At 53.7% G+C, this 22777-nt stretch overlaps 1 protein-coding gene across 2 annotated transcripts in view; it reads right to left on the bottom strand.

Annotated features, from left to right (window-relative positions):
* RUNX3 (RUNX family transcription factor 3) overlaps positions 1 to 22471 on the bottom strand; it is a 67502-nt gene extending 45031 nt beyond the window's left edge. Inside the window, exons 1-2 of one of the 2 annotated variants that reach the window (XM_069575020.1) lie at positions 22148 to 22471; positions 21818 to 21909 (exon numbers count right to left, since the gene is read on the bottom strand). In XM_069575020.1, coding sequence (XP_069431121.1) covers positions 21818 to 21909; positions 22148 to 22224 — 169 coding nt within the window. In that variant the 5' untranslated portion in view covers positions 22225 to 22471. Of the gene's footprint in view, positions 1 to 21817; positions 21964 to 22147 lie in introns of those variants that run through there. The other variant, XM_069575019.1, reaches the window with a different exon arrangement.
* Positions 22472 to 22777: the final 306 nt, after the last annotated feature.

The following is a 22777-nucleotide window of genomic DNA, read 5'->3' as shown; positions in this document are numbered from 1 at the left end:
GTGACTTTCGGGGCGCCCCTGAGTGAGCTTCTGAAAGGGGATCCTAGAATGTACTCAGAACCTGGGTGGGGCTGGGTCCTCCTCCTGCTCCATCTCTAAACTTCAGACAAACCAAGTGGGCAGGGGAGCTTGATGGTCTGAAAGTCCTTAGCTCACAGAACCTGGTCTATCCCAGGAGCATAGGGGAGAATGTTCCCAGTCATACAGGGGAGCCCTGCATTTGGTGAGGGAAAGAGAAGGAAAGGAAAGGGAGAAATAAGCAAATGGATGGAGGAGGCGCTAGATTCACTCAGTCAACAAACGTTTTTTGAGCGCCTACTATTTGCCAGGAGTTATTTTAGGTGCTGAGGATCCAGCAATGGACCTGATGGCTTTGATTCCAGCAGGGAAGACGGAAGATAAACAAGGAGTGAATACATATACAGGCCAGCAAAATTAGTGTGTACGTGCTAAGTCGATTTGGTCTTGTCCACCTCTGTGCGACCTTATGGACTGTAGCCTGCCGGGCTCCTCTGTCTATGGGATTTCTCCAGGCAAGAATACTGGGGTGGGTTGCCATGCCCTCCTCCAGGGAATCTTCCCGACCTAGGGATTGAACCCACGTCTCTTATGTCTCCTGCTTTGGCAGGTGGATTCTTTACCACCAGCGCCCCCTGAGAAGCCTAGTGGGTGGGTCACTAATTCCCTAGACGGGGCAGGGTGGCTGTCAGCGAAAGTCTCTTGGAGGAGGTGACATCTGAGCCAAGACCTGAGGTTGAAGGACTCAGGATGGAGGAAGGAAGTGGGGAACCTATGTGAGGGCCCACGGCGCGGCAGGAAGCTGCTGCTCCCATCTGCCTTCTCCTGCCTTTTCTGCACCGGGAGTGTCCATGACTCCGAATCTTGTGTCTCCCTTTTTGCTTCTCCCACAGTAGCCTTGAGAAGCACATGGGGACTGAATCTAAGTAGCCCAACCTGCCGCTGAAGAAACTGAGCTGGAGCTGGGAGGGGCTCGTACAGGACTCCTTCAAGCCCATACCCAGCCTGGTGCTTCTCAGGCCAGACCCCACCATCCAGCAGGTTCTAAAACCTCCAAGTCCAGGCAGGCAGCAGCCGGAGTGGAGTTGGGCCTTGGGCACAGCTCCTCAGGGGTCACGGGGCTGGAAACGTGGGCAGCTGGGCAGGGCCCGGGAGGGGTGGTGCTGGGCCCCCCAACCCCGGGCGGGGGTCCTGAGCGGAAGGCGCCCGGCCCTGATTGGAACAAGGTGCCGGGCCTGGGAGCCCAGCCGGGCTCCATTGATCTTGCCCGGTGTTCCAGCCACTGGGCGGGGCCAGCGCCGGGCAGGCTGCCGGTTTTCCCAGGTGTGGGGACACCCTGGGGGAATGGTCTCTCATGTGGTTGTGGGGTAGGCCTGCCACCCAGCACGTGGAGGAGGCCAGGGCATTAGGGGCACGCTGGCAGTGTGTGTGTAGGGGGGTGGTCCGGAGACTTGGAATTCTACAGCTGGCCAGTGTCAGGCTCCTGGAGGCAGGGTCTCGGACTCTAGGCTCCAAGACTCCAAGAATGTCAGAATCTTTGTCATCAGGACGCACAGCTTTTAAGTGCTCACTCTGTGCCAGGCACGGTGCTGAGTACTTGGTACAGTTTAACTCCTGGCATCATCCCTCTGCCCAGGGGGCTGGGTTCTGTGATCACCCCCACTTTCAGGCAGGGAGACTGAGGTTCAGCAGAGTTCAGTAACCTGCCTAAGGTCACACTGTTATGAGGCTTTTGTCCTGGAATATAAGATCCCTAGAATCAGAGGGTCTTAAGAGTGTGGGAATCACAGCAGGTCAACATAAGCATCTATGTTGGCACAAGTGGTAGGTGGCGCAAGTGGTCAAGAATCTGCCTGCCAGTGCAGGAGACACAGGAGATGAGGGTTTGATCCCTGGGTTGAGAAGATCCCCTGCAGGAGGAAACAGCAACCCATTCCAGTATCCTTGCCTGGGACATCCCATGGGCAGAGGAGCCTGGTGGGGTACAGTCGATGAGGTTGTGGAGAGTCAGATGCAACTGAGCATACCTAGTGTTGGGAAGACCTTGAAGATCCTTAAGTCTAATTCATTGGAACCCCTTTTCCTTCTCAGCTTGCCGTACCTCGGAGGGCAGTTTGGCCTTTGGTATGAGTGGGTGTTAGCAGATCAGGATGGTCTTGGGGGTGGGGGTTGAGGGCAGATGAGGGCGGGGAGGGGAGAGGGACATCACTGATTCTGCCCTTCCAGTCAGCCCTGTGGGGTTCTTCACGACCACACCCACCTTGCATCTGTCTGTCCTCATCTCTTTCCACTCTCCCCTTCCCTCATCCCACTCCAGCCACACTGGCCTTTTCGCTGGTCCTCAACACATAGTTATATCCCCACCACAGTGCCCTTGCACGTGCTGTCCTCTCTGCCTGGAAAGTCTTTACATTCAGTCCACATGGCTCAGCTCCCCACCTCAGTCAGGTCCCTGACACCCCAGTGAAAGGCCTTCTTGGAGCCCCAGCAGCAGGCAGATTAATGGCCCCCAAAGATGCCCATATGCCAGCCCCTAAAACTGAATACATTACTTCATGTGGCAAAAGGAGCTCTGTAGATATGGTGAAGGTTTAGGACTTTGACACAAGGAGATTATCTGATGGGCCCAATCCATCACAAGAGTCCCTACAAGTGGCAGAGGGAGACAGAAGAGGGCAGTCAGTGAGAGCTGTGATCTGGAAAGCTGGGGAACCAGAGAGATGGTGGCATGAGAAAGACCTGGCCCAGCATTGCTGGCTGTGAAGACAGGAAAGGGCCACTCGTCAAGGAAAGCAGATGGCTTTTAGCAGCTGGGCAAGATGAGGAAGTGGATTCTCCCATAGCCCAGAAAGAAGCACAACCTTGCCAACACCTTACTCTTAGTGAAACCCATGCAGGCTTTCTGACCCCCCAGATTTGTATGATAATAAATGTCTGTTGCTTTAAACTACTGCATTGGCGGTGATTTGTTACAGCAAATCTTTTTCCATTTGGTTTCACATCCCCAGTTAGACTTGCCAGATTTAGCAAATAAAAATACAGAATACTCAGTTAAATTGAATTTCAGATAAACAAGAAACACTTTTTCAGTATAAACTTGTCCCAGCAAGTGCAGTCACTCATTGTTTATCTGAAATTCAGCTGACTTGGGTATCCTGTATTTTGTCTGGTAACTCTACTCCCAGTGATTAAAAAAAGGCTTAGGGTCATACTAGGATCTCAATAAGTTTCTGTTGAATGACTGAAATAAATAAATGAATGAACGAACATTAAATTTTAGCTTAAAAATCTTTTTGGCTCCCAGAATGCATGCAGGGTATATAACAACCAATCATAAAAGCAAACAGTTTCATGACCATTCCTGTATACCAAATACCATTCTGAGTGCTTTATGATTGCTAACTTAGTTCTTGCAGTAACTCAATGAGGTCATTAGCCCATTTTACAGATGAGGAAACTGAGGCCCCCGAGGTTCAGTAACTTTCTCAGTCACACAGCCTGCAGAGCCAAGCAACTCAAGGCCCTTAAATTCCCTCACAGAACATTCTCACTTTATCTCCTGATACACTTTCCCACACATAGCAGATGCTTTCTCTCTAATAGCCCATGGTGCTTTGTGAGGGGTGGCTTCCCGCTTTTCTCTGACTGCAGAACCCTTGCTCATACATCAAAGCCTGGTCCTAATTCCCCTTCATTGTGAGACTGTCTCTGATGCTCCCAGGAGGACTTGTCCCCTCCTCTGAATGCATTATAAGGACTTGCTTTTGTGTCCTTTACTCTCCCAGACTGTGACCACCCTGAGGCCAGAACTGAGTACTTTCAGCTCTTTGGCCCAGGAACTTAGAACCGAGCCTTCCTCTAGGGGGCTTTCCGGAAGGATTTAAGGACCAATGAATGACTGAATGAATGAACAGGGCAATGAGTGAACATCTGTCTCACTCTGGGCCTCAGTTTTAGAGTCTATGAAAGGGGAAGAACAACCTCTAACCCCTACACCCCCATCTCTGGAAACAAAACACATTTTTTTCTAATTAGAAGGATAATGCATACTCATTAAAGAAAAATTGGAAAATAATGAAATTATGCACAAGAAAATTAAAACCATCCATAATCCTGCCACCCAGAACAATTGTTAATATTTTGGTCTTCAGCCTTTTGGTATCCTTACTGTATGTATAGATTCAATTTCTTCTCTCCCTCCCTCTTTCTTTTCTTTTCTAATGGTGGGAACTTATAATATTCCATGTTTGGAACCCGGTTTTGAAACTCACCAACCTACAGTGTGCATTTCCCCGTGTTATTAATCCTCTCCTCAACTGTGGGTGATGTGACTGTGCTGACTGGGAATGGTGGGGGTTGAGTGTGGACAGACTCCCACCTCTGGCTGGACCACCAAGGTGCTCCCTCGTGGTCCGCCCTTTGGGGTGTTTCCAGATTTCAGTTATGAAGAAGACACTGCCTGGAATACCCCGGTGTGGACGCCTCGGGGGTGTTCCTGGGTCCTCCCTTGGAGAACATTCTAGGACTGGGAAGCCCACGTGGACACTGTTGTGCCCGCAACACCACCTGCCCGCTGCTCCCCAGCGCCACCCCACCCCTGGCCCTGGCAGGAAACCCTGGGGATCGTTTGACCTCCTCAGAAGAATGGCCCCATCTACATCCAAGGCCTCTCTGGTTCCATCCAGGCTGAAGATACTCATGTACTCAGCCACTTGTCCACGTTATGGTCTGAGGCTCGTGACTTCCATCTCAGACACTGGGTCCTAAATGCAGCAGCCTGAGACATCTCTGAGGGTGCTCACGGCCCCAGGCCTGCGTATACATCACGCGTGTTAATAAGTCAATGACTGAATTCACCACAGAGCAGGCCCTGTGCACCCCTACAACTCTCCTTAGTGATTGGGATGACTGTCTCCCATCTTACAGATGGGATCCCCAAGGGCCCAAGAACTAAGTGGCTTGTAGAAGTCACAGAGCAAGGAAACAGGGCATCTGGGGTTCAGCTCCGGTTGGCCTGACTTGGTGTAAAGCTGACTTCTGCCCCGCCCCCCAGAGGCTGCACCCCTGTAGACCACTGGTCCTGCCCTAAAGGGCTGTGAACCTTGTAACCTGGGGCTGCAAAGACCCAGTGCCGCTGCCCCTTCTAGCTGCTGCATGATGGGGCACTGTCCCAGCGTAACTGGGAAGCCAGGAGGGAACTTTGGTCTGCAAGCTGGGTGGGCCAGATCCTGCCCTCTGTCCCGGTGCAGGTGTATGCCCTCACCCTCTCCATCTGTGAAATGGGAGAGCAGGGACTCAGAGGACAGCCTCCTGGGCATGTGGCTTGTCTGAGCCCAGCAGTGGTGATAACTCAGTGCTGAGTCAAAGGGAGAGAACTTTGTCAGACAGGCCACGTCATCATAGGCTGCCAAGCCTGGTCCTCGGGGGGCTGGAGTAGGCAAGTCTCTGCCCTAGGCCAGGCTGGGGGTACCTAACCGCCCCAGATGGACCCTCCCCCTCCAGCCCCGGCAGATGGGAAGCTATTTTTTAACCAACCCCACAGGAAGAAGAGGCCAGAAATGAGCTCGGCGGGGGGTTAACCCAGGTCCCTGGGGACCCCTCCTATTTGCATCCTCTTCTCCCGCAGCAGGCAGGGAGCTAAGGGGACTTCACCTGGAGCTCCCTGGAGCCTTCCAAAGCTCCCAGCAGATCAGGCTGCTGGATCTGGAAGGTGCCCGCGTGATCCCCATGTGATGGGAGGGGAACCGAAGCCCAGAGGGGTTGGGCCGGGCCTGCCTTCCTCACTGCCTCTCTGTTCCCGCCTCCTCTGCCTCTGCCTTTCTGGGGTGACCCAGGGCGGGCCCTTCCTGCATGGCCTCAGTTTCCCCACTTGTAAGGTCCCCGCCGGGCATCTCTGAAGCACCTCCCAGCTGGAGAGCCTCCTTCTGAGCTGGGGCCGCCACTCTGTCCCATCTGTCCTGGGTTTCCCAAAGGCCTCATCCCTTTCGGAGCATCAGCCACATGGACACGGCCCAGTGGCAGGTGTCTGGGGACCACCCTCCACCCCCCCGGCCCAGGAAGAGGATGAACTTCCTGGCCCGAGAAGCGGGGACCAGCCTGGGTAGGGGCAAAGCTGCTTCCCCTGCGGTCTCCCTCAGACCACACCACCAGATGTCCCCGGGTCCCCACAGGCAGGGGTTCCTGAAAAGTCGGGTGTCTGTCACAGTGGGTGCAGCCTCTGATGTGTGTTTGCCTGTGGGAGTGGGGGTGTGGGGAGCATGGGGGTTGCTGGGCACACAGCCTGGGGGCCTGACGTAGATGGGGGGGTGCCAGACTTTGGCTGCTGAACTGGGGCAGCTTGTGACGGTGGCCCGACCACACCCACAGCTCCTACCCAGAGCCCTGGACTGGGGCTGGTCTAACCCGATGGTGGGAGGCATGTGGGTGGGGGGGGGGAGCGGCGCCTGAAGGGCAGGAGTACAGGTGGGGAGGGGCACAAGTGAGGGAGGGGTACATGTGGGGAAGGTGTGCCCCTGGGGGATGGATCATGGGAAACAGTGGCATCAGTGGGGGAGGGGTGCATGTGGGTGAAGGCACAGCCCCCAAATGCCATCAGGGCCCCAAGGAGCTGGGACCCCAGTGAATGCTTGCAGGCAGCTGACTCTGACTTACCTCCTTCTTATTGTCTGTTTCAAACAATACCGTTAATAAATAACATTAATTGTGTTAGTCGCTCGTGCTCAATCTCTCAGCTCTGTCTTTGCGACGCCAGGGACTGTAGCCCGCCAGGCTCCTCTGTCCATGGGATTCTCCAGGCAAGAATACTGGAGTGGGTTGCCAGGCCCTCCTCCAGGGGGTCATCCTGATCCAAGGATCGAACATGTGTCTCCTGCATCTCCTGCACTGGCAGGCAGAGTCTTTCCCACTGAGCAACTAGGGAAGTCGCTCAGTCGTGTCCAACTCTTTGCAACCCCATGGACTGTGTAGCCCACCAGGCTCCTCTGTCCACGGAATTCTCTAGGCAAGAATGCTGGAGTGGGTTGCCATTCCCTTCTCTAGAGGATCTTCCAGACTCAGGGATTAAACCCAAGTCTTCTGCATTGCAGCCAGATTCTTTACTGTCTGAGCAACGTTAATTGAGTGCCTTATATAACACACCCCGTCCCTGTGATACAAGTAATATGAGTTAAATGAAAACGTTGGAGAAACACAGAAAAACCACCCAAAAAATGTTAAAGCTGGAAATCTTAGCATCAGAGTAAATACCGTGCATCTTTGAGGAGGAAGGAGTTGGCAGAGCTTTTTGATATAATCATCTTAGTTCTCACACCCTGAGCATTTCACTAGGGCTGCGGGCAGAGCTAAGCACTTGAAGTATTGTCTTGGTTAATTCTCTGAACTGTTATTTTCCCCCTTGTCCACATGAGGAAACTGTATGAAAGGGAGGTTACATGTATCCCATGGGGAGCAAGTAGCAGGGCTAAGATTCAGAGCCAGGGCTGGCTAATCTGAAAGTGCAGATCATCCCAGGGTTGGAATCCAGGGCTTGGCTCCTCTGGGAAAACTGTGTTGTCTTATTTGTTCCTCCAGAGGTATTTACTGAGCCCTCCTGGGAATCAAACCTAGCTCACCACTGGGGACCTGGCTGTGAACAAGGCAGGCCCTAAACGGAGCCCCAAATGGGCACACACCACAGCTTGGTCCCCAACCCAGTGTCGCTGACTGAGCTGTAGTGCCGCCTCCTCCCGTCAGTGGGGCCTCTGTGATCTTATCGAGGAGGGCCACCATGTGTCCAAAGGCGAGGCCAGGTGCCTGCCTCACTCGTCCCACTGTCTGCTCAGGCAGGGAGACCCTCAGGAGCCCATCCAATGCCCCAGGCCCACCACTCTGGGCCAAGCGCCCCCAACCTGGGGCAGGGGGCAGAGAAGCCCAGCTTCCATCCTGCCTCGGCTGAATGAGCATGGGGCCACCCTGGAGTCTGAGCTGGCATGTACCCCGCAGCAGCCCCTTTTAGCCAAGGATAGGGTTATTAGGAATGTCAAGAGGCAACTGTGGAGCATGAAACACAAGTGTGGGGACCTTCTGAACTTGGAGCGCTGCGCCATCCCATGGGTTACAGCCCATGAAGCTGGCCCTGCCTGAGGGAGGGCCCCAGCTCAGTCATTCAACTTCTACCCCAGCAACAAAGCCCCTGACATGCAGGGGTGCTGGGGGGAGTGTGGGGTGTGTATCCAGCATGTGCACTCAGGAGCTGCCTTTTGTGCCCTGGGCTGTGCCCGTGGGGGACCCCGTGGCAGTGGGGAGCAGAGCCTGGCATCCAACTCCAGCTCCACCCCTTACACACGATGTGAATGTAGACAAGTGTCTTCACTTCTCTGGGCCTTACTTTCCTCCTCGGCAAAATGGGGACAAAAATACCAACCGCTTGGGGTTTCAGAGTGACATCAAGTGCTGAGTCCAGAATTTCAGAGGTGACTTGGGGCAGAGGAATATTCCCCTGGACAAGCAAGAGGTCCATGAACTGGGGTAGAAGCATGTCTGTGTGCGGCTCACCCCACATGGGGGACCCAAATAGAAAATTCCAGAGGACTGCTGCAAGATGCCTAGGCAGGAGGCTTGGGGCACAGTGCTGGATCACACAGAACCTGTACCAGGTGGGAGGGACTCCAGGGAGAGGAGCCCGGGGGGGATAGGCCCCCACCGAAGGGCTCAGAGTGCTCTTAGGAGAGGGGCAGCAGGGTCTCTCCCTGCCAAATGGGATAGGAGCCCTTTGTGGATCTGGGTCAGCCATCGGACTTTGGCTTGGCTCTTGGAGTGCTCTCTGAGCTCACCTTTGGCTCAACTTCCCCCACCTCCGGGCTCCCACCACTCCGTGTCTCAGTTTCCCCAACTATGCACTGATGAAGGAGAAGACCGCCATCCATCAAGTGCCTTCTCCGTAGACCACGGGCTATGTTTTACAGACCTCCCCATGTGGGTCCTCCAATGACCGCTGGCCTGTTTCTCAGATGAGGAAACTGCAACCCAGCAAGCGTAATGACTCACCAGAGAGAAAGCAGCAGAGCCAATTCTGATTGGCTAGGCTCTCGCAAGTGCCACCAGCCTTTCCCAGGAAGGAGGCCGGGGGAAGCCGAGGGCTGGTCCTTTATCCGGGGAAAACCTCAGTTGTTAGTAACTCAGAGCCCACGTGCTATGGTGAGGTGCACAGGCTCCAGGTGCAGGTTAGAGCCTCAGCTGGATGGTCCTGGGCAGGTGGTTTAATGTCTCTGGGCTTCAGTAGTCTCACGCATAAAACGGGCTTAATACTAGTATCCATTTTGTAAGGTTGTGAGGATTAAGAGGGGCTTCCCTGGTGGCTCAGATGGTAAAGCGTCTGCTCGCAATGCGGGAGACCCGGGTTCGCTCCCTGGGTTGGGAAGATCCCCTGGAGAAGGAAATGGCAACCCACTCCAGTACTCTTGCCTGGAAAATTCCATGGACGGAGGAGCCTGGTGGGCTACAGTCCATGGGGTCGCAGAGTCGGACTTGACTGAGTGACTTCACTTTCACTTTCAAGGATTAAGAGAGCAAAGCACTTAGTGCCTGGCATATAGTAAGGGTCATGTAAGTGTTTGATACTAATATGACTCTTTAAGAATTGTCATAATTTATATTTTCTAGACAATTATGCTTACAGAAAGGAAAGGCTACCTACTCCAGTATTCTGGCCTGGAGAATGCTAGACAATTTTGCATTTATTGATTCCAATTTTGTACTTTCCATTTTGTATTTAGGATCCAGCAAATTTCCCTTTTAAGTTTCACATAATTTCCTAGGTCCTTGAGAAGATAACTCTCTGCTCCCACAGCACCCGCAGCTATGATGGATTTAACAGCTGTCCCGAGAGCAACTTTTCCCTAAGTGGGCTCTCAGCGCACCAGCTCCTTTGAGAAGCCAGTGTTTGTTAGCATATCAAAGTCTGAAAAACAAAACAAAACAAAACAAAGTCTGAAAAGTCCTCCACAAAACCCCCAGTGGAGCACTGGTTGGTACAGTTATTCTCTATCTTATTTGGTCACAGAGTCCCCTTCACTTCTTTTTCTTTTTAGATTGATTTTTATTGGACTATAGTTGCTTTACAGTGTTATGCTAGTTTCTGCTATAGAGCAAAGTGAATCATATATATATATATATATGTATATATATATATATAATATCTCCACTCTTTTTTAGATTCCTTTGCTTCCCATTTAGGTCACCACAGAGCACTGAGTAGAGTTCCTTGTGCAGTAGGTTCGCATTAGTCAACAGTGTTCTTGCCTGGAGAATCCCAGGGGCGGGGGAGCCTGGGGGGCTGCCGTCTATGGGGTCACACAGAGTCAGACACAACTGAAGTGACTCAGCAGCAGCAGCAGCAGCAGTGTATACACGCCAAACTTAATCTTCTAATTCACCCCCGCCCCACCCCCTTGGTAACCTTAAGTTTGTTTTCTACATCTGTGACTTTATTTCTGCTTTGCAAATAACTTACTGTACCATTTTTCTAGATTCCACATATGATACGATATTTATCTTTCTCTGTCTGACTTACTCTATTATGTCTGACAATCTCTGCGCCCATCCATGTTGCTGCAAGTGGCATTATTTTGTTCCTTTTTATGAGCCCCCTTCATTTCTGCTCGGCACCTGATGACATCTGCCGAACACACGTCGGGAGATGTCCCCCTCATTTCCTGGTTTCTAGGAAATGGCAGAGATGTGAGCAGTGCCCCCCACAGAGATGAGTGAGCGGTTCCACCTCTACGGAAATCATCTCCAGTAACTCGCTTCCACTGCTCAGCTGGTCCCCTGGGTTCTCATCATCACTGTCTGATTCAGTCCCCACAGCATCCTGGCAAGGTCAGTAGCATCAATATCCCCATCTTACAGATGAGGAAATTGAGGTTCACGGAGGTTAAATGGCCACACAGCCAGTAAGTGGCAGATACAGGAGGCAAACCCACAGCTTCTGATTCTAAACCCCACATTCTTTCTCTTGCACATTGATAGGAAAAATAAAAATAGATCTCATTCTTCCAGGATCGATCTTCCCTGGTGATATGCTTTTAAAAATCTAAAGCCTCCCTGCCATAGCACTGAATACATTACAAACTTAAATCTTCAGCAGCTTTCTTCTGCTTACAGAAAGCAGTTCGTGATGGTTGAGTATAAAATTTTTCAAACATTTTGAGTTGGAAAATGAAAAACTTCATAACCTCACCTCAAGAGATAATGTGGGTTGACAGTTGGGCACATATGTTCTTCTAGATCTAGATGGTCCAACATGTGCTATTTAAATAAAAATAGTTAAGGTAAAATAATATTAAAAATTCAGTCCTTTATTCAGACTCATTGTGGACCTGGGCCAGCCCATTTCAAGCATTCAGTATTCACACACAGTGAGTGGCTACAGCGTCAGCCTGTAGAGACAGAACGTTTTCATCTTCGCAGAAAGTTCTATGGAATAGCGTCACTCTAGACTCTTGCAAGACATATCCCAACATATATCATACTGATTATCAATATATTTGGTGAAGTTCTTGAATATGTCATAGTCTCTGTATAGCCTTACCCTTAAAGGGAACAACGCTCTAGAGGCAAAAAACAGACACAGGGGAAACGAGTCTAGACCGAAATACACTGAATGATAGCGGTTTTCTCTGGGTGTTGAGATTACAGAGTTTATTTTTACATTTCCTAAGTCCTTCAGGTGATCTACAACCTAAAATGCAGGAGGGGTGGGCATTTGGTGAATTCATGTTTTCCCTAAAGTTCTTCCTGGTTCTAAAAGCTTCAAGGGATGTGCTTACATAAGACTTAGTTTATTATTATTTTTAAAATTGTGGACACATGAAGAATGGAAGCCTGTACAAGTCAAAGGAATGAAGCACAAGAAGGAAAAGCAGACAGAGGTTCATTTTCAGCCCAGGGTCCCTCCTGCTCAGGGCAGGTCCCTCCTGTTCTAGGGAGGTCGGCTTCACGGACATGCAGGCCAAGCAGTCACACAGTGTCCCTTGTTTAGAAGAGCCCCCACTGGGACTTCCTGCTGGGTGGTCCAGTGGCTAAGAATCTGCCTTCCAGTGCAGGGGACTCGGGTTCGATCCCTGGTCGAGGAACTAAGACCCCACATGCCTCGGGGCAACTAAGCTAGTTGTGCCCGCAACCACCGAGCTTGCACACCACATCTGAGACCCAGTGCAGCCAAAAATAAATAAATAAATATTTTTTAAAAAGAAGAAGAGCCCCACTCTTGGTTTCATGCTCGGTATCTTGCCATCCTTAAATTCTTAATGGTTTTCGAACAAGGGGCCCTGCATTCTCCTTTTGCACTGTGCCCTGCAAGTTGTTCCATGGGCACCGGTCCCGGGATTCTCCCCGGAATGGGTCTCGTTTTGGCTGCTCTGAACCATCGGCTTGTCCTCGTCAGACCACAGACGAGCCCATCCATGGTGCACTCTACGTGCCTGAGAACAAGTTTGCTTTAGTTACTAAGATGTGTGTCTAGAGAGTGATAAAAATAGGACTTGCAAGCGGGTGCAGGAGGGCCCCTGTGGTCTCTACTCACACACAGGAGCTCAAGGCGCACGTCTGCACTGGCCTATTTCAGAGACAGCAGCCCGGTGCATCACGGGATGCTGTGCCCCACATCACCGCTTCGCTCGGATCCTGCCTGGACCCCACTGCCTTGAAGGCCATGCCCAGCTCTAGGCTTGGCTTACCTTCCTGCTAGCATCTTCTCCCTCCACATTGCTGCAGGACTCCCCAGGCCCTCTCGTCTCTTAGCAAGTGTCTCTGCAAGGTCCTGCTGCCATACCTTTGCTGATGCCATTTATTCTGCCTGGAACATCAATGATCCTCCCTCCAAGATCTGGCTATCCCGGATCCTATCCTTTCTGGGAAGCCTGGAAGTATGTGAGAAGGGCCTGAAGGTACTCTAGTAGCACAGAAGAGAATATGGATCACCTTGCCTGGAGGAATGAGGGAGGCCTCCATGGAGGTGGTAAGCTGAGACCTTAAAGAAGAGATGTCTGCCAGGTAGAAAGGAGACTTTTGTTGGGTTGGCTTTGATATCAGACAGATTCTGATGTGAATTTGGGCTTTGGTGGTTACTAGCTGCATGACATTGGGTTAGTTACTTCCCTTTGCTGGGCCTTAGTTTCTTCATCTGTAAAACTTCGATCACACCTACTACATGGGTTAGAGATTAACTGATTAACTAAGATGGGAGCTCCCACAGTGCCTGGCATAGCAAGTCATTAACAAACATGGTTCCCGTCTCCTTTCCTTAGGGTCTTCTATGAAATGTTAGTTTTAGCCCGTCACTTGTTGGTCTGCCTCTGTTTGTTCATCTCTGCAATGAAGGTAGTGGTGCCCAGCGCACGGAGCTGTGATGAGGATTCAGTGGGGTCATGGGAAGATTTACAGAAATCCCAGGAGGCTGAGATTCTATATCGATAGGAAAGGCATCAGCCAAAGAGGTGCTGGCCTTTCTCATTGGGGCATTTTCTTGAGAAAAACTCTTTCCATACATCACCAGGCTCCAGGAGTGCAGGCAACATTGTCTGTTTGGTCCGCACCTGAATCCTCAGTGCCAAGCGCAGTGTTTGGAGTGCAGATGGTACTCAGCAAATGTCTACTGAACAGCACCACCTGGCCCACACTGCACCCAGGTCCTGGGCACTGGGCATGGGAGAATCCAGGGAAACCAGCCCTCCTCAGGGAACCTGTCTTCAGACTGGGGCCACGGTACAGGCCACTGGCATTTCCTGAGCACCTGTTATGTGTACGGCTCTGCCTGGCCCAGGACAGACGCTCGCTCCACTGCCAGGTGGGAGAGAGACCGGGAGGAAGGTGACAGGCAAGGGGCGTGGGGAGAGGAACAGAGACCAGGGCCGGCCAGTGGGGTCTTGGCTGGGCGGGAGCAGACCAACCCCACGCTGCAACCCCGACTGACAGGGGACCCAGTTCACCTGCTCCTAGCAGGGCGGGGCTGCCCCTTCCTCTTCTTTGTTTTGAAAAACTAAAGTTATCCCCTCTAAATTTATAAGCAATACGTGTTCAGCATTTGAAACTTTGGAAAACCAGGCGTCCCTGGTGGCTCAGTGGTAATGAATCCTCCTGCCAATGCAGGAGACCTGGGTTCGATCCCTGATCCACGAAAATCTCACATGCCCCAGAGCAACTAAGCCTGTGCGCCAAGACCATTGATCCTGTGTCCTAGGGCCCGGGAACCACAACTACTGAGCCCACATGCTGCAGCTACTGAAGCCCACTTGCCTCAGAAGCCGTGCTCTGCAATGAGAGAAGCCACCGCAATGAGAAGCCTGCATATCACAACTAGAGAATAGCTCCTGCTTGCCTCCACTAGAGAAAGCCTACTCACAGCAACGAAGATCCAGCATGGCCAAAAATAGATAAATAAAAATTTAAAAAATTTTGGAAAACCTACAATCATCAAAAGAATTAGAAATAAACGCTCCTCACTATCATTGCATCATGTAGCACAAACTACAGCATTTTCGTGTTTTCCTTCCAGTCTTTTTTCTAAGGCGGACTTGTTCCCACGGGTGATGTCCTCCGCCCTCTGGGAGGGGACATGGCTGCTTATAGGGGAGAACCAGGCTCAGTGCCATGAACCCTTGCTACCTAGGACATGAGGCTCCTTGCTCCAACCATCTTGCTGGCCAGAGCTGTGGGTGGGAGGCTCCCTCCATGGGAGGCAAGGAGGATGGAAGGAAAGTCCTCGGTGGGGAGGGCACTTCTTGGGGCCATAGTGGTGTGTTTGTCTTTAGCCACAGGGCACCTGGGCGAGTTGAGTCTGAGGCAGGGGCATGACCAAAATGCACCTCCCTTCTCCTCCCCATCCCCTTTCCTTTCACCCCGTTCATTTGCACGCCCCAAGTTTTCCTTCCCTTATGTCTTCCGCTTGCTCTACACCCAGCCATTGTTCTCTTCTTTACAAAGGTGAGCAGATCCCTGAAATTACCCTGCATTCTAGAAAAGCCCAGTGGGCAACCCTTCACCCCAGAGGGGCCAAAGGCCATGGTGGAATTTTAGTCAGATGTTCTAGGGGGGACTAACTTCGGTCACCTCAGCAAATCATAAGTTATGGGCATCCGCCCTCTCCGCCCACACGTAAGTCTGAACCTTTTGCCAAAAACACTTTTCCCAGACGCAAATGAAAACCCCAAAGAGGAACCTAAACCTTCACACGGCTGTGCCGATTGGACATGAGAGCTCAGACTCCCACCAGCAAGCATTGTTTCAAAGAACAAGCCAGACGGTGAAGAGGAAGTAAGCGGAGAAGCTGGAACCCTCCCGAGGGTCCGTGTTGGTCCATCCAGTCATTGGTCCTTTCACCACCCCCACTCCCTCCTCTAAGCCCAACCTGCTCCCGGGGGCACCCCCCTTTCCAGGAGGAGGGTAGGGGGTAGTGCGGGCAGGAGCAGGGCACTCCTGAGGCCTGGAGAGGAGAAGAGGGGAACCCAGGAAGGCTCCCCAGAAGAGGAGGTCTTTAGACTGGGCCTTGAGAAGAGAGGTGGGTTTCTCACCTTCCCCATCCAGTTCAGAGTCAGACTCTTGCCCAGGAGAAACAGGAACACTAAATAGTCATAATTTCCATAATTGGGGAGGTCTTGCCTCTGCGCCAAGACCTCTATTAAGCATGTAATATACATGAGCTCATTAACCCACCCAGCATGCCTTAAGGTGGCTACTGTTTGTTCTTCCCATTGTACAGATGAGAAAACTGAGTTCAGAGAGGCCACACTTTGCCTGTGGCCACATAGCAAGGAAGTGGCGGGACCTAGCGGCCGCCGGGGCTTGTGACTAACTGCACTTCATATTGGCTCTTCTCTATCCCCGTCTCTTGGAGCCATTGACAAGGGGCCTGACGGTCCTTCTTACAGGCTCCCTGCGCTTTCTTCTCCAGCATTAACACCAGGGGGTCAGTGTTAGAGACAGAGCTGGAGGGTGAGACGTGGGAATGTCCGCCAGGTGGCAAGTTAGCAAACGGGGCGGGGCACAGGGCCAAGAGTTTTGAGGAGGTGGCCGTGCTGAGCGAGCGCTCACTATAGACCAAGTGCCATGCAGGCCTTCAGGGCAGGGTGGCCTTCTCTCTTGCAACCGCTCTAGCCCTATCTTACGGAGGAGGAAACCCACTCAAAGAGCTGAAGTCACGTGTTGGGTCACCCAGCTAACCTAACGGCTTCAACCTGGCCTGACTCCTGAGCTATGTGTAAGGTTGGTCCCCAAGTGGCTGGGGAAAGTCGGTGTTCCTGCTGTGTCCCGGCCTCACGCAAGACCACACGCCTCTCAGGACCTCAGTTTCCCCATCTATAAACCAAGGTGGGAGGTGCTCTGCCTGCCAGCTCCAACGTTTCTCCTGAATTCACTCACTGTTCTTGCTTCTCGCCATGTCTCCAGGTAGGACAGTCTTGCTCCCAACCTGGCTGTGTTCCTCCAGGACGTGCCGTTTCAAGGAGGGTGGGATGGAAGACTTGGGCTCCAAATCCACTGAGGGGGTAAAACCCTTCCTTCCCACCTCCCCCTGTCCCCCTAACTTCCAGCAGGTAAGGCAGGCTACTGGGCACCAAGGCAGGAGTGACTGACTGAGGCCCAGGCCAGCTTGGATCTGAAGCTCCCAGGAGGCCAGGGGTCCCTGATGGCCACAGGGTCCTGAGGAATACTGCTGGCTAGAGGGGATGTGTGAGCTCAGTCTTGAAGACTGGGTGAGGGTCCTTAGCTGCCAGTGGGGCATCCCCCTGCTTGGTGGGTTTGAGGAAGGGTCTGTAGATGAGGCATCCCCAGGAGACGGCCGGAGGACCAGCATCCTCCTGCCCCACTGAACCCTGAGCCCGGACTCCAGTCTTCCCGTCAATGAAGGTATCCAGACTGGCTCCCAGGTGAGGATGGGGCAGGGTGGGTTGGGGGTGCCACTGCCTTCCTGCTCTCAGAGCCTTCTGGAAGGTCAGGCCCTGTTGCTTGGGGCATCCGACTCCTGGCCCCCATCTCCCCCGAGAGCTCCCCCCACCCCCCGCCACCCCCTGGATAGCCGAGGAGGCCTCAGCTTTGATGCGGCCACCTCCAGGCCAGGGTGTCAATGGGCTCTCTATGTGACCAGCAGGGCTGCTGGGGGCCGCCGGCCGCCGTCGTGGGCACGGGTGAGGCCTGGACACACAGTCCCACTGTGTGGGGCCGCCTCATGCCTGCCCAAACCCTGTGGCCAGTGGGGGGACTCCCAGGAATGCCCTTCCTGCCTGGGGGGTACTTTGGACAGGCAGGGTGGTCTGGGGAGACGGGCGTGTGCAGGGCGGCCTCAGGAGCCGCCGTCAAAGGGGCTCCGCAGAGGTGGCGCCAGGCAAGCGCCGGAGTGGGTGTGGGTGGCTGGCGGTCAGTCCCTTCATCTCCCGGGGCTGTGGGGGAGGGGAAGCCTCCAAGGGCACGCTGCTCGGGGTGACCAACCATCATGGGGTGCCCGGGACTTGGGAGAGTCCCCTGTTGTTTGCCCACTGCCTAGAGCTGAGCAAAGGACACAGTGAGTGACCTCTCTGGTCCGAGCAGCTGCCCCGCTGTCTGGTGACCTCTGAGTCAGACTCTACCCAGGGCCGTTCTGTTCACCCCCTGCCCCTGCACAAGCCTGCCTCCCACCTGAGAGGCCGTTTCCCATTCCTTCCAGCTGTCTTCAGGGGCAGAGCTGTCGGTCGGTCAACTGCCCGCCACTGCTCCGAGAACCCCAGCCAGACAGGCCCATCCTGGTCCCCTTCCAGCAGCTCACCCCGCATGGCGCCCCCCAGCCATCCCTGAAGGCTCCTGGCATCATCGCATCCTTTCCTGCTTCCCCACTTTACCCCCTGCCTGGGACATCCTTTCCCCGTTGGTCACCTCCTCAGCCTGCAAGGCCCAGCTCCAGGAGAACTGTCTGGCCAGTCGCCCTCTCTGATCCCCCAGCCCTCTTGTTCTTAGTCCCTTATAACATTTATCCCACCCCGGTACAATTTTCAGTTCACCCATCTTTTTCTACACTAGACTGTGACTTCTTCAAGGGTGGAGAGCCTGACCTAGTCACCCTTGCAGCTGAGCTCCTGCACAAGGGCAGGCTCAAGATAATTTGAAAAATGAAGACGTTTAGCAAGCGCTTACTCTGTGCCAGGTACCCTACTTGTTTAATTCTCTCCAGAGCCCATGAGGTTGGTGTAATCATCGCTCCCATTTTACAGATGGGGAAACAGGTACAGAGAGGTGAAGCAACTTGCCTTGGGCTATGATGCTCTGAAGGGCAGAGGCAGGACTTGAGCCTGGAGTGTCTGATTCCAGAACCCAGCTTGAATCTCATTATCTCCTCCTTGATGACCTTATGTGGAATTACTGAGTCAGGGAAAACCTTTGCTTCCCTGCGATTCCTGCACATGGCAGTTTAGACCCATTTCCTCCAGTCCCCTCCCTGGAGGGGTACCCTCCCTGAGTGTCCTGAGGAGGGTGCGTTTTGGGGGTATTATGAGGGGGGGCCTGCTGCAAGAAGACACCCCAGAGGGTGCAGAGATGGGCCTCGTGGGCAGATCCAGAATGAAGGTGCTGGCCCTCCAAGGGCTGTGGACAGGCCCTCAGGCATTCCCAAGCCATAGCCCTGTTTGTCCGGTGGGGACCCCAAGGCCCAGAGACTGGGCAGGACTTGCCCATAGTCATGCAATGTGTTCTTAGGCCTCAGCTTCCCCATTTGTCAAAGAGAGGATTCATACCCCTTCTCCTGCCTGGGAGAATCCTCGGGAGAGGATCCTTGGGAGAATCTCCCAAGAGATGGGAGAAGGCGGAGAATTGCACCCCAGGAGCCCCCTCTACCCACTCAGTGCCTGGAATTCTGCCATCAGTCTGCCAGCTCTGTGGGGTAAGCCTCTCCCTCTTCTCGTCCCCTCCTCACCCTCTGACTCAGATGGGGATCAAATGCCTCTCCACGCTCTCCCCATCCTCCCAGGTGGCTCAGTGGTAAAGAATCTGCCTACCACTGCAGGGGACACAGGAGGCCCAGGCTCGATCCCTAGGTCGGGAAGATCTCCTGGAGGAGGAAATGGCAACCCACGCCAGTATTCTTGCCTGGAGGATCCCATGGACCCAGCAGCCTGGCCGGCACACGTGCACACACGCCAGGCTCTCCCCAGACCTCGTCATCACAGAGGACTGAGAGGAGTTCTGGAATCCGGGATCCAGCTTGGAAAACCTTTCAAGAGGCGGTGATGTCCTGAGACCTGCTTGCTCTACCATTTCCAGCTAAGGAACTAGGACCGTAGGCCTGAATTCAGGGCCTCCATGGACTCAGGCAGGAAACACATGACGTCTTTCTTTTCACTGACCTCTAGCTAAAGTTTAGCATCTTTTTTCCACAGTGACTTTGTCACCTGTGGAAATCGCAGACATCCTTCGGTCTCCTTCAGGCTGTCACAGTTCTCCTGAAGTATGGTGTATGCCCATCCCCGTTGCATCATGCCCTTACCGTCGCCACTGAGAGGCCCGTGGTCACGGTGTCACACACTGGCTTTTTTGATAGTTTAAAGATAGCGTTTCTGTAGATTTTAGGGTTTTTTTTTTAATAGTTCTTTGTATTTTGTTTTATGCATTTAAAAATACGATTCTGAGGAGTCCGTAGGCTCCCTGAGAGTCTGCAAAGGTCCCCGGCTCCCAGCAGGTTAAGCTTGGATTAGCATGGAGTGAGCGCTGCAGGACCCCAGGGTTGGATCTCTCTGGGGCCAGAATTGGGAAACCTCTGGAGACAAAATTTGGGAGGCAGGTCCCTCTAAGTGAGTGGGAAGTCGGGGGGATAGAACTGGGCAAGACAGAGGGGGCCAGACGGTGTGGACAGGACATGGAACTTCAGGGAAAGCTTCAGATGGCAAACAGAGCACCCCACCCCACCCCCCCCCCCCAGCCTTGCTTACCAGATCACCCTGCAGGGATCAGCGCGCTCTGCGCGGCAGCCTCCCAGCTCTGTGCACGCAGCCAGCCCAAAGCCACCAGCTGTCCCCTCCCTCTCCCTCTGGGTCACCTCTACCATCTCTCAGGAGCCCACCCTAGGTGGGTGGCCCTTTAGTCCCGGCTCCTAAATTTCCTTTGTTTTGAACTCAATGTTTCTCCATCTTGCTCATGGAGGGAGAAGTACAGATTACAAAGACCCAGCAAATGGTTTTTATAAACTCCTATTTTCTTGCCACAGCACTGCCTTTAATTAGCTCGCAGGACTACAAAGGGAGCAGCGTTATAATAGGAGCCGCTGGAAGGAAGGAGCCCACGGCGCTCGGCTCCCAGACCCAGGGCTGTTGCTGGTCACCGGCCACAAGCAGGTTTGACTGGAGTGCCCCCACCACGGGGATGGCAGCCCTCCACAACCCGCGTCTCCCCGACTCAGTCCCCCAACTGCAGCCACACAGCCTGCCTCAGCCCCTCTCCAGGGAGGAGGGAGCGGGTCCAGCCCTCAGGCAAGCCCATGCAGAAGCCTTTGAACAATAAGCACTCAAATATGCCTGCACAGAGCTGGCTGCCCAAGGACTGGCTTGGAGTCAGTCCACAGCGGGACAGGCAGATGGGCAGATGGACAGTCAGACCGGCTACTGCACCTCAGCTAACCACCTCAGCAGAGCAAAGGCAGGGCCTAGCCCCCAAGCCCTGGAGTTCTGGCTTCCATTCCATCCCTCTATTCCGGAGGAGAAGTCGTCCCCGTCTACAACCCCGAGGCCCTGTCCTCACACACAGGCCATTCCCAGCCTCAGGCAATCAGAATGTCACAGCCAGAGGGGCCTTCATTTGAGGCACAGAGACTTTAAGTAACTTGTCTAAGGCTGCCCAGCAGGGTAGCCACTGGTCTTGGCCTCAGGGTCTCTTGACCCCCGATCTCAGGTGCCACAGCCCCCTCTGGGCTCCCACTAGTGAGGAGGAAGGCAACAAGGTGTTGTGTGAGGCCCGGGCACGTCACCTCGAAGGGCCAGACAGAAGCAGGAACAGTCTCCCCCCGAGTTCTAGCCTCAATCAGAGGTTCCCAGTGGGGAATCTGGGAACTAAATCCTTTTTGAGGGACATAACTTAGACCTCTGGGTCCCTCTCGGCTATATATAGAAACAACTGATTTCTCCCCGTGACCAAATCCACAAACCTTCCCGAGGCCTGCTCCCCAAACTCTGATCCAGGCTCAGGGCCAGCCAGAGCTGCATGCATTCCAGCAAAAGCCTGGACCCCTTTCTCCCTCTGCTTCCTTAGTCCCAGGGGTTCCTCAGAAAATGCAGAGTTAGGGGAAGGTCCTTGGGAAGGTCTCTGAGTCCACCAATGTAAGACTCTTGCCTCCTGCCTGCTCCGCAGCTCTGGGCAGAAGCCGGCCGGGGCCCTGGGGAATGGGAGAATCTGAGTATCTACCTGAGTCCAGGTAGAGGGTCTGAGCACCCCAGGAGGGCCAGGGGCTAGGGTTGCAGGGCCCAGAGCTCCACGGGGGAGGCAGGAAGCCTCGTGGGGTCACAGAGACACCCCCATGTCTTCTCCATCTCACGACCCTCAGAGCTCTGGTGTTTGAGGTCTTGAGGTCTTGTGGTATCCATGACCCCCACCACGAACGGTTCCCACCAGCTGAGGATAAAAGTTCACAAACATGTCCCACTCCAGGAGACCACGGAGGCCACCAAGCCCAGTTCCCACCTCCGGCTTTCAGAAGCCAGCGGATTTAGGTAACCAACCCTGGGCCCTTGAAGGCAGCCAGGGGCAGGCGGTGGAGGGTCGTGGTCCGGGGCCTGGCCCCAGCTCCCCACCCGAAAGGGCGCTCATTACTCACCGCGGATGAAGGTCTGCGAGTAGGTCGGGAAGGAATCGAAGATGCTGTTCGATGCCATGCCCCGCTCGGAGGAAGGCGAGGTTTCAGCCCTTCTGGGGGTTGGGTTGGGATAACTTGGTTGGCTGTTGTTTTATTTTTTCTTAGCTACTTTTGAAAATAAAGTGGGGGGGGGGAGTTGCTTTTTGTTTTTTTGTGTGTGTGTCGTTTTGTCTCTTTTGCCCCCCCACCCCCACCTACTGCTATGAAAAAGAAAAAAGGAAAGAACGCGAGAGTGTGTGTGTGAGCGAGAGAGGAAAAAAATCCCCAAGGAAAGTAAGTTTCTGTTTGTACCCAAGAATTTGGATTCCCGGTCCCACAGGAATGTCTCGCCACAAATTTTCAACAGAAGCGTATGCAGAGTGTATCATTAGATGGCGGGAAGGGGCCTTCGGCAGCCAGGGCAGGAGTCGCGGGGCGGTGAGAGCCGAGGCAGCCCAGCACCGAGCACCGCGGGAATGAATGAATGAGGCTCGCCCCCGTCAGAGCTCAGCTCAGTGGGTGCGAGGGCGGCCAGGGGTGGGAGGACCGGGAGCCAACCAGCTCCGGCGCAGGGCCCCCCGAAGGCGGCCGAGGGCCTGGCCTTGTGGTTCTGTGGTTGAGGGACCAGGCCTTCACGGTGTCAACCCAACCTCAGCTCACAGGATGCAAGAAGCCAGCTCGCGGCCTTGGCCCATTGGCTGGGCAGCAGTCACCTGGGCCGTGATGTCACAGCCTCTTAGAAGATCTTGTGGCTGCCTCTCTCCCTTTTTAGAAAAAAAAAAAAAAGAGAGAGAGAGAGAGGAAAAAAAAAAGGATGGCTTTTATTTGTGGGGCTGGCCTCAGCACGCGGCCCAAAAGCAGAACTGGAAGAGGCTGGGGCAGGAGTGGCTGGGTGGTGGTTTGGATCCTGTGGGAGACTCCTTTTTAATGAAGGCCAGTGTG

The sequence above is a fragment of the Ovis canadensis genome, chromosome 2, assembly GCF_042477335.2.
Source record: "Ovis canadensis isolate MfBH-ARS-UI-01 breed Bighorn chromosome 2, ARS-UI_OviCan_v2, whole genome shotgun sequence".
Classification (NCBI taxonomy): Eukaryota; Metazoa; Chordata; class Mammalia; order Artiodactyla; family Bovidae; genus Ovis; species Ovis canadensis.
This window is presented reverse-complemented; position numbering and strand designations above follow the sequence as displayed.